We start from the raw sequence: 16,596 nt of genomic DNA, 5'->3' as shown, positions 1-16,596 counted from the left end.
TTTGAATATTTCGGTTACTATATTAACGATTATTATTTTCGACCAATTACCGCGACAATTGTAAAATTCACGACTAATGCAGATAACGACAATGGCACGTGTTACGACGAGCGAGAAATTCACGCGAGTATTCTCGTCGCGAAGCGAAACTACAGAATTGCGAGCGAGAGATATCGCGCGAAACTAAAGATTATTAACACGCCACGCGTTATTGCAATTCGCGATTGCAAGAGCGAACGAAATTAGCGAATAAAGCGAGATAAGCGAAAGGTCGGCGGTATTTTTCTAACGCGAAAGATCCGGCTCGAAGGACCAATGAGCGGGGGGGGGGTGTCAGGCCCCCGGAGGCGAGATGGTCTATAATAGTTCGAAGGACCAGAGGGGTAATCAAATCCTCTCGCGAACAAGTTATAAAGCGAGAAAGCGAAATGTGCGCATGCAACGCGGAAGCGAAAAGCGAAAAGCAACTCACCGTGGTTCGCCGGTCGTCCCCTGGAATCCGCCAATTCTCGTTCTGTCCGTGGCCCTTTTGGCATGCATTCAGATAGCGAGAGCAGGCACACGCAAGCAGGTGAGCAGGCAAAGCAAGCGGGAAAGCAGGCGAAGCAGACGAGAGATCGGTAAACATGCGGCCGGGCGTTCCCAAAGTTTTGTTCCGTGTTCCACGACTACGTGACGATGAGTGCCCGCGGTCCTGCAATGTGCCGCGGGCGAGTAGGTGCTCCCTTTTTTGGGGGTAATTGCTGCCGTCGGTGGATGGGCGATGGCAGCACCAATAGGTGAGTCGGTTGATCTCTGCCGACCGCGATCCACCGACGTTTCGCGCGAAAGAAAAGAAAAGAACGACAGCACGACTAATCTGACTACTAATCTAACGACTAATCTAACTATTTACAACTACAAATATATACAAGGCGGTACGCCGAACATATATATAACATTAAACATAATGTTTTTTAAATCATGTTTAACTGCAATAATTAAATTATTTATATTAACCCCATTAATATTTTTTTAAATAAGTAATTTACCTAACAATGAGACTAATTATTCCTTATCCACTAATTATTAATTTTCAAATAAGTAATAATTCATTTTTTACAAACTATTAGTTATTTTAATAATAAAGAATTTATTTTTACTATACAAATTTTTACGTAATTAGACATTTTTCTCTGACAAATTACCATTTTTTATTTGTAATGCGTAATTTACTTTTACCTAACTATTATTAATTTTTAAGTAATTAGTAATTTTTTGACTAATTACTAATTTGCTCATTCAATAAAACTTTAAGTAAATATGTATGTAGTATTACGGCACTCTCTCCGATTTCTTTTCAAATTTTATGTATTTTGGGTAGTAAAAAATATTCTCAAAAGGAAAATTGTCGTTTCGTTTGTTTATAATTAATACTTAAAATATCGGGATATCAGTAAGCAAAGAAATAATAATTAATTTATGGATCTATATTTCACTTCTTACTATTAGATCATATGTTATTTACAACTTCATTCGATCATATATTTTAAAATTATCAATCTTTGTTAAAGCAGAGAATAATAGAAAGCATAAATACAGAGTATTCTCTGCTTTAACTGTTAGATAGTACATTTGAATGTGCTTTTTTCGCATCTCATCTAGGGATAATGTATTAATAAGCTATATGTCGCGGACTGCTATGCGTGGCACTATTCTATACATGTACGGTGTCGCGATCTGCCCGATTTCGGAGTAACTCCGATTGCGTTGTACAGGTGTCGGGAATATATATCACTTTGTGTGGAGCAATCAGACGAGTCGCACGTGCTTTCTTTCTACTCCAATCCTATAATCCTCAACATAACCAAAAGCACAAACTGTTTTCTGCTTAAATTGTGATTCTTTATATTTTTATCCTAAAACATTTTTCGAATGGGCCATGTATTCACATTACCAATTACATCTTAAATTGCAAGCAAGGACTATTATTAATCTCAAAATCTCGGGTACTTGCAACTCGTGCGTTCGCGTAAAATAGTCACGGCGGTTTCGCGCTGCGCGTGTACTTGGCGCGAGACACTACCGTGTCTCTTGATTTGTTTTACTGAATATAATATATCAATCAGATACTATATTGAAGTTTAAATAACATAATATAATATCTAATTAAAGTAAGAAGCGAAATATACTTATATCCATAAATTGTCATTTTAAATATCATTTCCTTACTTATTGATATTGTGATATTTTAAGTATTAATTAGAAACAAACGGAACACGAGCGACAATTTTGCTTCTCAGAATCTTTTTTACTACACAAAATGTATTACTAAAAAATAATTAACATACTTCGGAGAAATCTTTATTACGCGATAGTGCCTGTTACACGTGCATATAAATACGATAGATTTTTCAGAAAAATAGTGCCTCTCAAACGTGCATAGATACAGATCACTTTTTCGTTCTCTTTAACTTTAGCAACTTTTACAAGACAGCATATACGTACGTGTGCGATTTTGGATACACCTTCCTTCAAAGATCTCCTCGGTATCAGCTGGCTTGGTATATCAGCTCCCTCCCGTCAATATATATTTCACTATCTATCACGCGGCGACGGTCACGACCATCACTATTTCTAGGTTATAACTGACTGACAGCGCGCTGAACACACTGACTGCACTGAGCGGAGTACGCACACGTACATATATCGATATATCGACTCGAATGGATTTACTCGCTGGGTCGATAATAAATATAGCCATACTAGCGCCGCATGGTGTCGAAAATATATATCTCTTTTTGATACTCTCAAATGCCATCTACTGAGCGCACCTAACTTACTGCACCAGTGTGCACTAGTTCAGCAGTGCAGAAATAGAAAACAGATAAAGACGCTCAAAACTGGCGATACTAGCACCGCTAGCGTCGAAAAAGTGAAAGTGACGTTCTGACGACGTTGACGTATCTTAATAAAAATTTACTCACTTCAGACTTTACATTACAAAATCTCTGCTCATAGGGCACGTAAGGGAAAAATAAAAACACTTTTATTTATAAATCGACCCCAAGCTATCGATCAAGCCTACTTAGAGCTTGATCCGTTCACTCGTTATTGAGATCTCAAAATCTCGAGTATTCGCAATTCGTCGCGTCGCACAGTGGTTCCAAATCCTAAAAACCTGGTCAAAATATGAAAGCGGTTTTCAATTGGTACGAAATTTGGTAACGGGGGGTTGTTGAGGTCGCTGATTACGAATCCAAGATCAAAATGACAAATAAAAATGGCGGATCCAATATGGCGGACATGAATGTTAAAAAAGACGTTTAAAAAACGAAAATAGATACATTTTTTGTCATAACCGTTAATTATAAATTAGAAATAAAATAAAGTTAATAAATATCAAGAATAGAACAAAAAATTTATGTTTAAATAATTAAAGATAGTTCTTTTTTATTTACTGTAAATTTAAAATTTAGAAAATTATTAGTAGGAGCTCAAATAAAAAGTAAAAGATGTATAATAAATATGCATTTATCAAAATAAGTTTAATAATAATAAACTAAGTATAGGCTCTCCTGAACAAATCAAATAAAGGAAAGTGAGAGAGGCAATCGGAACCACGCGCGGTAATTAATGCGCAATCAAAATATAGTCAATAGGATAAAATATATTAGTTAATACATATTCGGACGTTTCGACACTTTCTTTGTGTCATCTTCAGCGTGTAAACAAAATTAAAATACATGAAAATTTCAGACGATATAAATTACAGTCAAACGCGATAAAATGATATAGTCGATCAGTAGAAAAGCGCAGTCAAATCAATGAAATAAAAATCATACGAATGTTCGGTAATCTGTCAGGCTGTGGATATGCCAGTATGCAATTGCTCCGAATCGATCGCATCTTCGAGGCTTAACTCCCGGGTTGGAAGACCAGGAAGAAAGGAAAAATTCAAATTCGATTGTCCTTTGGAGCATTACAGACCAGTAAGTCGCAGTGTTAAAATGTACCTGTCACTCTGACGTATCGTGAGTCAGTGAGTCAAGTTTAATAATTATTAAATAAAAAATGTATAATGTAAATTATTATCAGCAATTCAATTTATTTCTCGATTAACTGGCGCGATATATACAAGAATGCACAACGTTTCGGCTCTATATTCGAGCCCTTTTCAAGTGCGAACTGAAACAGGAACAGCGAAAAAGAAAAACAATATAAATAAATCGAGACAATATTAAGTTAACGACGTTATTAAATATTGAGCAATACCTATCATCTATTGACTCGTCACATAATTAGTACAGATTCCTGAGTTCATGAGCATGTTCCCGCATGGCCCTAAAGGTCAGCTGTGGACCAATCTTAATTTGTAGCAACAATGATATATGAGGAGAGAAAGCGACGATCAAGAAAAAACTTACGAATCTCATAATAGGATTTTGCGTATGACTAGTTCTTCGTTGCGACATGTTACATGTATGCGAGTACTTGGGAGACTGAGCGGACAACAAAAGAAACAAGGTGTCCCGAGGTAGAAATATAAACAGTTAAACTGACATGATGACACTGTCGTATATCGTATTTAAATTCTCGGTATCTTTTTTTAAATTGATCGTGTTCTTATTTTTCTTTATAAAGAACATTTCAGCGATCTCTCTCATTTTCAAGTGAGGTTCTTTGTGTAATATTTTCGGATCTGACCACTTAAAATTGTGGTCATTCTGTATCCGGTGCTTGCTTACGACAGAGAAATTGCTGTCATGTTTTTTAATATCGCTGAAATGTTCTTTCACTCTTGTCTCGAGATGTCTCTTCGTCTGCCCAATGTAAGACGCGTCGCAATTCTCACAATCAATTTTGTAAACCACATTAGTTTCCCTGTTAGTCGCTAATCTGTCCTTGCCCCTCCTGATGACAGCACTGAGTTTTTTCGGTATCTTATATACCACGTCACAGCGGACTCTCTCAAGAGTACCCCGTATGCCCGCGCTTAAGCCCTTCACATAAGGGATCACCACACATCTGCGTACATCGAACGTGCTGTCGCGTTCGGAATTGGTACTCAAGTCCCTTCTATTTTCTAATTGTCGCAATCTATTGTTAATATGCTTATTAACCAACTTAATCGGGAAGCTATTATCCACAAGGATATTTTTAATAATATTAATGTTGGCGTGATGGAAACGCTCGTCTGACAACAAGATAGCACGATCCACTAAGTTATTTATACTGTTGATTTTATATTTGAGTGGATGGTTAGAAAAGTAATTAATGTATTTCCCCGAAAAAGTTGGTTTCCTATACCAATTGGTGATTAACTCATCACCGTCCCTAATTACAATAGTATCCAGAAACGGCAACGAATCACCAGTTTCAATTTCATAGGTGAAACGCAACCGTGGGTGGTAACCGTTGAACGCTTCCAATAAAGCATTTATAGCTCGCTTCGGCACTATGGTAAAAACGTCATCTACATAGCGGAGGTAAACACGAACATCGAAGTCCAATAAACTTAAACAGTGAGTCTCAAGATCCTCCATGACCATATCAGCTAATATTGGAGAAAGGGGAGATCCCATGGGGGTCTCAAGATCCTCCATGACCATATCAGCTAATATTGGAGAGAGGGGAGATCCCATGGGGGTCTCAAGATCCTCCATGACCATATCAGCTAATATTGGAGAGAGGGGAGATCCCCATTAATTTGAGGAGATACGACATTTCTCTGTCGTAAGCAAGCACCGGATACAGAATGACCACAATTTTAAGTGGTCAGATCCGAAAATATTACACAAAGAACCTCACTTGAAAATGAGAGAGATCGCTAAAATGTTCTTTATAAAGAAAAATAAGAACACGATCAATTTAAAAAAAGATACCGAGAATTTAAATACGATATACGACAGTGTCATCATGTCAGTTTAACTGTTTATATTTCTACCTCGGGACACCTTGTTTCTTTTGTTGTCCGCTCAGTCTCCCAAGTACTCGCATACATGTAACATGTCGCAACGAAGAACTAGTCATACGCGAAATCCTATTATGAGATTCGTAAGTTTTTTCTTGATCGTCGCTTTCTCTCCTCATATATCATTGTTGCTACAAATTAAGATTGGTCCACAGCTAACCTTTAGGGCCATGCGGGAACATGCTCATGAACTCAGGAATCTGTACTAATTATGTGACGAGTCAATAGATGATAGGTATTGCTCAATATTTAATAACGTCGTTAACTTAATATTGTCTCGATTTATTTATATTGTTTTTCTTTTTCGCTGTTCCTGTTTCAGTTCGCACTTGAAAAGGGCTCGAATATAGAGCCGAAACGTTGTGCATTCTTGTATATATCGCGCCAGTTAATCGAGAAATAAATTGAATTGCTGATTTTATTCACTGGCGGACGAAATTATTATTGATATGTAAATTATTAATCAAAGTCTTCGTCTGTTGAATCATCATTGGTGTCATAATCAGTTGACTGTGCTGTGGAAACATTAGAGGCTTCATCACTCGTTTCATCGTATGGTGGAATTAATAACTACACTGCTTCTGACGACAATGATTTTATTTTTTTTGTAGTAATTTTCTTATACTTGATATAAATGGATCTGATGCTACCAAGAGTCGTAAAAAAACATCTTCCATTGTGTTAATTCTACTATTTTTTTCTTGAAAAGTCTTCTCGAAACCGTTTAATATATTTGTTTGTAGATTCTTGAGCATTTTCTGCCATTTGTCCGATCGGCAATAAAGAAGAAGATATTATTTCTGTGCCATGAATTAAAAGTTTGTGTACTGAAGTTGGCATATAGTACCATGGATACAGTTGTACAAATTTACGAGCTGTTTCTATTGAGTATTCTCGAAATTTAGTTAAATTGATTTCATGGTCACTTGAAATTGCTTGTAATATTATATAAAATCGTTTAATTAAATCTTCATCAACTCCTGTTATACAGGCGGAAATGGTGGAATTTTTAAAGGATCGTCGAGCAGTATTTCCGTCGTTTATAGTACCAAAACCAGGCTTTGGTTGATCGATGATAAGTCCCAGTTGCAAACGAATACCTTTTTTTATATTGTTTGTTCGAGTCTGCGTTTTTTCCTTCTCCTCAGCAGTGCACGCTTGCCATTTTTTTATGTTGAGTTTGTATGACAAATGTAAGCAGCACTTGAAAAACCGTATCCATGCATGAAGCGTAGATAATCCAAACTGCAAATTATCTTCTTTCACTTCTTTTTGTAAAATTGCATCAATATCATTGAAGTTTTTGGATGTTGTATTACATAAGTAGCAACGTTGAGTAGATTCAGTATTGGTAAGTGCGTTGCAAACTTTAGCGTCTATCATTGTTAGAGCAAGCTTATACGATACTGTAATTTCTTTTCCATCCATTATTTTTTCGAAACTGACAAGTTTACTTTCTTGTTCTTTAATGTAATTTGCTTCATTAATGGTAGCTTCAGGATTTTCATGTAAAAATTGTAACCTTATAGGCCTGCAAAATCGAGGAGAAGAAGGTCTCGGATTTTTCCATATTACAATTTCTGCCTTTGTAGTTTCATCAGTAGATATGAGTTGTAATGATACTAGAGAAGTGAAAAAAACGTTTGCATCCGATTTACTTCCGTCATCATCGCTAAATTTTTGTTTGTACATACTTTGACCAGAGGTGCCATCGCAACCCCATTTACAAATTAAATTTAAATTACGAACATTTTCAGAAACCAAGCTTTTTATAACATCCATTTGTGTTAATAAAATTCGTTCAGCTGTATGATCTAAAAGAGCCTGTAGTTTTACTTCAGCACTACATTCTGTTACGGAAATGCTTGACTTAAGTGGGTAGCATTTACGCTTAGCTTCCAATACTGCATTATATGATGGATATAACTTGCATTTATTTTCTCTGCTTATAGCTCGTAAACCTTGATATTGGCTTCTTGATAATTTCAGCTCGATCAAAAGCGAAAGAGCAGAATCGGCAGAAAGAATATTTTCTTAAACTAATTCAATAGACCTTCTATACTTTTTTGCTTTTGATGGGCTACCTATTGTCACATCCTTTATAACATTTGCAGCATCCGTTTCTCCTGCAGCTCAAAGACTTATTTGCGTCGCGTAAGACAGTTCTTGGACACTTGCCTCTGAACGAAGACTTTCAGTTCTTCTTCGCTTTGTTCTTTCACTCGAACTTGCAAATTCTGAGGCAGGGCGACCTGAATCCGATTTTTTTGGCGTTTCTACAACTTTTTTAGCTTCTTCGAAACAAACAAAAACATTTAGATAATTATCAAAAGTATTAAAAAATCTTTGTTCCATCCTTTTAGCTTGCTGCCACTTTGTTTTAAAATCAAAAATTAATTTGCGTATAATTGGTTTCACAGATTCTGGTAATATAAAAGAGGATTGTAATTTCTTTGACATGATATCTTCAATTTTTTTATATGCTATGGTTGCATTTTCGTTTAAATGGTCCTTCAATAAAAGAAAAATCTCCTTTCTTGATAAACCAATTTTTTCGGTATTATCTGTAGATTCTGAAATATTAAAATATATACTGTTATTAATATAAATTTAATATTTTATTCTGTAATTAAAAATAAAATATCCATGACAAATTTGTTAGAACATAAAAATGTATGTAAGGTATTTGTATCAAGAGACACGGTAGTGTCTCGCGCCAAGTACGCGCGGAGCGAGACGCACCGTGACTCATTTACGCGATTTTCATCACAAAAACTTGCAAAAAACCGGAGGGGCAGCTATGGGCAGCTAGTATTTGTTTATTTTATTAGATAACAGTATAAGCTACAATCCACAATAACGTTTTTTGGAGAACTCTGCAGAACTTATAACTTTTTCTCTAATTTTCTATAAGTTTCTCATGTAATTTTACATAAATGTGGGCAAATTATATTTATAATATGCTAATTTGTATATTATTAATATAACATTTGAAATACATGTTCATATTCTACTTACTTTCAACTAAAAGATCCATTTTATAAAATTCAAATCGGTGAAACGTGTGAATTTTGGTATACTTCTAAATCCAACGTTACTTTCTCCTTGCGTGCGTGCCAGATGCTAATCGTTCGGAGGTCACTTTTGTACTGGCTGTATAAAAGCAAGTATAAACAATTCTCACTATCAAACCTCGGTTAATTACATTTCAACCTTCCCTCTACCCAACCTAACAGTCAAAATCCCCTAGATTAAAACTTTATTTTTCGACTTTTGGCCAGCTTTTCGGGATTTGGAACCACTGTGCGTCGCGTAAAAGAGTCACGGTGCGTCTCGCTTTGCGTGTACTTGGCGCGAGACACTACCGTGTCTCTTGATATTTACCTTAAGTTTTATTGAATTAGCAAATTAATAATTAGTTACAAAAAATTACTAATTACGTAAAAATTAATAACATTTAGGTAAAAGTAAATTACGCATTACTCAAAAAATTGGTAATTTGTCAGAAAAAATTTCTAGTTACATGAAAATTAGCATTTAGACAATAATGAATTAATTTCTTTTTGCAAATTGATAATTAGTAAAAATAATTCTGTATTAAAATAACACAGGACCACAAAAATTTTTTTTTGAAAAGCAACTGGGATCAGAGTAGGTGTTTCTTATAGATTTTGGGTCACTGAATCCGAATTCGTAAACCGTTTTGCTCCATCACGTCTAGATTTTTAGATAATCGAGAAAAATAGCGGAAAATCTGTGAAAATTGAAATAAACATTTAAAGAAAGAGCAAAAGTATAACATCAAAGAAAGAGAAAAAGTATAACATCAAAATGCGGTCGCAGAACTGATTTAAATATATTTTGGTAAGTTAAATAAAGTGCAAAAAAGAAGGATGTTAAAAAAGGGACGAATTTTGCCCAAAAAGGTGTAAGTAAAAGAAATAGTGTTTTTTGTAGATCTTGATCTCCTGAATACGATAAAGCTAATAAAAAGTTCGTGGTGCTTGGGGAACACCTTGAAAATTGAGCATAAACGTGGTGTATTTACAGAAATTCGGATGAGATATATGATTTTTAAAAGGAAAACGACAAAGCCAATTGATAAACAACTTTTCCCATATATTTTACTATATTTCAAGTGCATATAAATTTTTTCAAAATTTTATATCTGTTATTAAGCCCGTGCCAGCCATTTTTTTGGAGCGCCGCGAAAAAACGGTGACCACGATTGCAGCCGTTGTAGTTATCTGAAACAAAAAAGCAAAATGATTCTTAATCTACTTGAGTGTGGCTATCGTCTGAAACAGAATCATGAAAAAATATTGAAAATTTAAAAAATTATAGCGATTATAATTATTTTATTAATTATTTTAATAATTATAATCGCTATAATTTTTTAAATTTTCAATATTTTTTTCATGATTCTGTTTCAGACGATAGCCACACTCAAGTAGATTAAGAATCCTTTTGCTTTTATGTTTCAGATAACTACAACGGCTGCAATCGTGGTCACCGTTTTTTCGCGGCGCTCCAAAAAAATGGCTGGCACGGGCTTAATAACAGATATAAAATTTTGAAAAAATTTGTATGCACTCTTGAAATATAGTAAAATATTTGGGAAAAGTTGTTCATCAATTGGCTTTGTCGTTTTCCTTTTAAAAATCATTTATTTTAGGCCCTGTCACACTAGGGAAGCTCCTTAACACAACAAAATGCGTGATACCACAAAATTACTTTTTTCAAAAAAGGTAAAAAAGGCGCCAAGTACACGCAATGTACTTTGTAAATCCAAAAATCCAACCTAAGTAGTAGTAGCTTTATTTCTCCTTAACAAAATTATATCACAAAATTGCGTTATCTAATTCAACCTAAGTGATATGTTATTTCAAAAAAATATATGAAATCTTTAATTAAATTGCGCCAATTACAAAGAGAATATATATTGCTTTAAAAAATAATAGTTGTACAACTACTTTTAAAAGATAAAACCCAAGTAGTACATATCTTTGTGCCCCCATTCAAGGGTCTTCCTGTTCCAACCCAAGTAGTAGCTTTAATTCCCCTTAACAAAATTATAATATTACAAAGAATCATTACAAAGAATTAAAAAGGTAACAGTTGCGACCCGTTTTCCTTCGGTCTCGCTAGCCGAAAGGGCGCTGCCGCAAATTAACTGCTAAACAGACGATATTCCTCCAAAACACTTCCCGTAAAGGTTCCTCCCGACGAAAGATTCCAAATGGGCGCCAGGTGCGATTACGCGCACCACGTTTCGACAATGCGGTTCCCGATATCCGTTTCTGCAGCCTCGACACAAGCTCAGGGCGTAACGTTCGTTTGTGGAGGAGTGAGGAGGGGGCGTAGCGCAATCGACACAAAAATAATAATAACAGTGTGTATTTCAGAGAAATCATAGACAAAATATAGATGGAATTAAGGTGTCAGTAACGCGGTAATCTAACCGGTAGCTAATGCACGCGCGGAGCACGTGATAGCATCATGTCCGCGAGACTCCCCTTCGAGCGGGCGCAACACGCTATTCTCGACGTAGCGCGAACGCAATATCGCGATTATCTCTGTTAATATTCGCAAAGACGCAACACTACACAATACCGCAATTATCTCATTAACAATCGCGAGTACGCCACACTAACGCAATACGTCCAATCGCACGACAAATACTCCCAAGTACGCAACACTATACCATAAACGCGATTAACACGTTCGCGAGATTTCCCCTCGAGCAAGCGCGACGATACTTGCCCGCGCAACGCGACGCAAAATATCCGCGAGGCTCTCGGTAGGACAACGCAATATCCAAACGCAATATCTCCCGAAACGCGCCGTCCGCGGCACGCTCTCACATACGCAACACTACACGATACACGCAATATTTCCCGAAACGCACCGCCCGCGGCACGCTCTCACATACGCAAAACGCAATATTTCCCGAAACGCACCGTTCACGGTACGCTTCCATACGCAACAAATATCCAGATTCACATACGCAACACGATACATTAAACGCAAATTGACTGTCGGCCGCGTAAGAGTTTTCGAGGAGGGCCTTCCAATAAACTTTCTGGGTATGATCTCAGCCAACCCCGCGCGCGCGATCTCAGCTAAATGCCACGACAAATCTAATCGGCATCCGCGGTAACGGGTGCCGGTCGCCACGTGTAGAGGTTAATCGGATCGATCTATACGGTAATCTAATCGATATTTGCCTTAAATCGTACGAGGCCGTGGCCGAGATCGAGCCCTTAATATCGCGGCAGTACCGGAGTGGAGATCTTACAGATTTGCTGCTCGCTGCTGCTTGGCGGCGTCGGGGCACTTTTAGGGATGTCACCTCGGCTGCGGCTGGTTCGACAGTGAGGAGTGGCCAATTCGGCGGAACCACGCTGGGCCCCCGCGCCCGCGCCCCAAGCTCGCAGTTTTCCGCCCCGCCGATTGGTCGTGCGTGCCGCCCTGCTCGCGGCGACGCTCTCAATGTCCGCCGTTTTCCGCGGTCCCTTCAAATGGCTATTATGAATGCGGGCCCATCGCGGCTTTTCACCAGGCTGGCCGGGCCGTGGCTGTGCCGCTCGGCCCCTCGGTACCGTCGGAGGAAATGTGGGTCGTCCACCCGCGCTGCAGTCGCGGTGGTGCACCCTTGGTTGTGCTGCGGCGGGGCCAGTATCGTGCTGTGCGAGACATTCCAATGCGCTTCCTCGGCGGTGGGCCCCGGTGGCCCGCCCGTCGGCCAACCACTCCGTCTCGCGTTTCCCACGTGCTCATCCGTCTCTCGCTGCGACATTAGTCGTTACATCTCTAATTCCTCATCGATCCCCCGCTCCGGCACTACCTGTTGTTTCTATAAAGTCTAACTAAAAATATAATTAGCGCAATTAACCCTCCCGTACTCGTGTCGAGGCGCCATCCCCGACCTTCCCCTCGGCCGAACTACCGTCTGGGCGGTGGACGCGACAATGTCACGTTACACAGTAGAAAATAAAAATATTTTAATAAAATAAAATAAATAAATTTTTCTTGTAAAAAAACTTGGCGCTGCTAGACCTCTGCTAGAAATTTAATAAAGTACTCAAATTTTTGAATAAAAAACAATAAAAATAATTTAGGAAAAAATGCGACGAGAGTAAAAAAGCAGCGCTAAGTTTTTTTACAAGAAAAATTTATTTATTTTATTTTAATGAAATATTTTTATTTTCTACTGTTACCTTTTTAATTCTTTGTGATTAAAATAATTTTTTGTAATATTATAATTTTGTTAAGGAGAATTAAAGCTACTATTTGGGTTGGAATAGGAAAACCCTTAAATGGGAGTACAAAGATATGTACTACTTGGGGGTAAATGTCTAGATTAAAGGCGACCTCACCGATTTCAATGACCTTGATATATGTTGTTAAGGTCATGATCCCGAGTGACCTTCAGAACGTTTTAGCCGTCGCTCGTTATTCGTTAAAAAGTTATTAACAAGGTTTGGAAAATATAGCAGCTATTTTGAGTATTGGAAGGCATAAATGACTAATATATATGTCGAAATAGTTCACGCATACATTTTCGACGCAAAACGAAATGCCACATGGGTTCGTGGCGTGCTTTACAAGCTCGTTTAAGTAGAAGTGGTATTAAACAAGATAAGTTAGTCGATCATCTGTGTAAATATTTGTGGCGATATACAATAAACGAGCTTGTAAAGCACGCCACAAACCCATGTGGCACCTCGTTTCGCGTGGAAAGTGTATGCGTGAACTATTTCGAAATATATATTAGTCATTTATGCCTTCCAATACTCAAAATAGCTGCTATATTTTCCAAATTTTTTTTTGTTAATAACTTTTTAACGAATAACGAGCGACGGCTAAAACCTTCTAAAGGTCACTCGGGGTCATGACCTTGACAACATATATCAAGGTCATTGAAATCGGTGAGGTCGCCCTTAATCTAGACATTTACCATATATATACATATATTCTCTTTGTAATTGGCGCAATTTAATTAAAGATTTCATATATTTTTTTTAAATAACATATCACTTAGGTTGAGTTAGATAACGCAATTTTGTGATATAATTTTGTTAAGGAGAAATAAACCTACTACCACTTAGATTGGATTTTTGGATTTACAAAATACATTGCGTGTGTACTTGGCGCCTTTTTTTACCTTTTTTGAAGAAGGTAATTTTGTACTGATTGATTCGACGTCGAGTCAACTATACATTTCTCACTAGGTATGATTATGTAGTGTATTCTATAGTTTAACAAAAAGGTGCTCAAAATTTTATTTTATGCATTTTTTATTTTCAGATTATGCCAGAACTGAGGTCTCATTTGCTTTAATCGGTCTTTTTATGATGATGATGGGCTTCTGTTTTTCGATTTACACATTTCTGAATCCACGCTATATGTTTAAACGTCTTGCAGGAGGAATACACTTTATAACTGGTAATTAATGTTACAAAATATTTTTATATTCTAATATAATTCTGCTTAAGAATTAGATAATAATTATCAAAATAATAGAAAATGTAATATAATCTACACTAGTCTAATGTAGTATGTACACTATGTACACTAGTCAACAAAATTATCGCAACATTCAATTCATATCAAAATTTCACATAATTTCAAATAAGCATATCTCCACGAAAAATTGTTGTAGGGGAGACCGGGGCGAAGTCGTCACTATTTTTTCGGTGCCGATTTTTAACAACAAAACAAATAATTTTAGTCAAATGTGGTATACCGTTGTAAAGAGTGAAGAGAACCCTTCACTAGCGCACAGTGCAATTGCACACGTTGCAATTGCACACAGTGCTATTGGACACATAAAGTTGCGCACCGTTCGATCGGACACGTTTCAATTGCGCACAGTTCATTTGGACACATTTCATTTGCGCACAGTTTAATTAGACACCGTTGCTTTTGGACACAACACATATTGTTAACTTATTTAAATAAATAAATGTATGTTGCATTGAACACAGTTCTTTTGCGCACAGTTCAATTGCGCACAGTTCAATTGCACACAGTTCAATTGCGCACAGTTCAATTGCGCACAGTTCAATTGCGCACAGTTCAATTGCGCACAGTTCTTTTACGCACAGTTCTTTTGCGCACAGTTCAATTGCGCACAGTTCAATTGTGCACAGTTCAATTGTGCACAGTTCAATTGTGCACAGTTCTTTTTCGAACAGTTCTTTTTCGCACAGTTCAATTGCGCACAGGTCATTTGCACACAATTCCTTTGCACATAGTTCGATCAAGCGCATTTAAAAATTACCATATACACATACACACACACGCGCGCGGGGGGTGCAAGGGGGGCCTTCGGCCCTCCCTCCCGCACCCACCTCCACCGGTAGGCAGGGTGAACCTCCTTTATAACTTAGCATGTACGCTTGATCGAACTGTGTGCAAACAAACTGTGCAAATAAACTGTGCGCAAATAAACTGTGCGCAAAAGAATTGTACGCAAATGAACTGTGCGCAATTGAACTGTGCGCAATTGAACTCGCAAAAGAACTGTGCGCAATTGAACTGTGCGCAAAAGAACTGTACGCAAAAGAACTGTGCGCAATTGAAGTAATTGAACTGTGCGCAAAAGAACTGTGTCCAATGCAACATACGTTTATTTATTTAACTAAGTTAATAATATATGTTGTGTCCAAAAGCAACGGTGTCCAATTGAACTGTGCGCAAATAAAATGTGTCCAAACGAACTGTGAGCAATTGAAACGTGTCCAATCAAACGGTGCGCAACTATATGTGTGCAATTGCAACGTGCGCAATTGTGCTGTGCGCAACTGAACCTCTCCCGCCACGTACACCTTGTATAAAATAGATAACCTAGTATAAGGTAGATAACAAAGCCCCCTATAGTCTTCCACCCTCTCCCTTTCCCCCTTTTTCGCTATGACACGATCACTCCCTCCTTCCAGGTCTCTGGCCAATCTGCTACCTTCCATAAGTAGTTACACTAGGGGAGTTATAACCCGGGAGCTCCGAGGGGGGTGAGAGAGGGGGTATCGGATTACGCGGGGGGGGGGTGAGCCGTACAAAGGAGGGAGTATCGGATTTCGTGGGAGGGGGCGGGCGGGGCAAGGGGAGTATCAGATTACAGGGGTATCGGATTACAGGGGGTATCGGATTACGCAGGGCCTTGACATACCACGTGTATGACTCACGATGACATCACCGGGATGACTCACGTGTATGACTCACATGTATGACTCACATGTATTTCCTTGACCTTGACATACCACGTGTATGACTCACCGGAATGACTCACGTGTATGACACACGTGCACAGGTAGAGCGAGGGGTTCGCGGGAGGAGGGGGATCCGCGTTCGCGCCGCGGGGTTTGCGTTCCAGGGCGAGGGGTCTAATTAAGAAACAAATCCTACCTTAATTTCGATGAAGGGGGGCCCCATGGCCGCGGCTCTCCCTTCGTCTCAACGCAGCCAGCAACGACTCCCGCGAATTTTGGGGACCAGGGCGGCGGATAGAAACTGCCTGAGCCCTCGACAAGCGGTTCGCGTAGGCAACCAGCGCCTCGTCTGCCAATCTTTCGTCCTCCGCGGTAAGACGAAACCCCCGGCCCTCCGCCAGGCGGGCAGCGTACAGCTGCGCCCGCCCG

General features: G+C 38.4%; 1 protein-coding gene and 1 pseudogene across 2 annotated transcripts in view; one reads left to right on the top strand and one right to left on the bottom strand.

The window, feature by feature from the left end:
• Window positions 1–14,437, top strand: part of LOC139779979 (uncharacterized) — a 247,240-nt gene extending 232,803 nt beyond the window's left edge. For both annotated transcript variants that reach the window (XM_071718519.1, XM_071718520.1), the window contains one exon: window positions 14,264–14,437. In XM_071718519.1, coding sequence (XP_071574620.1) covers window positions 14,264–14,409 — 146 coding nt within the window. In that variant the 3' untranslated portion in view covers window positions 14,410–14,437. The remainder of the gene's footprint in view (window positions 1–14,263) is intronic.
• On the bottom strand, window positions 6,413–7,336 carry LOC139779981 (uncharacterized; annotated as a pseudogene).
• Window positions 14,438–16,596: the final 2,159 nt, after the last annotated feature.

The sequence above is a fragment of the Temnothorax nylanderi genome, unplaced genomic scaffold, assembly GCF_030848795.1.
Source record: "Temnothorax nylanderi isolate EJ_2023f unplaced genomic scaffold, tnyl_v1.0 TNYL_tig0253_pilon, whole genome shotgun sequence".
Lineage (NCBI taxonomy): Eukaryota > Metazoa > Arthropoda > Insecta > Hymenoptera > Formicidae > Temnothorax > Temnothorax nylanderi.
The sequence above is the reverse complement of the archived record's forward strand: the minus strand, read 5'-3'. Positions and strand labels throughout refer to the sequence as shown.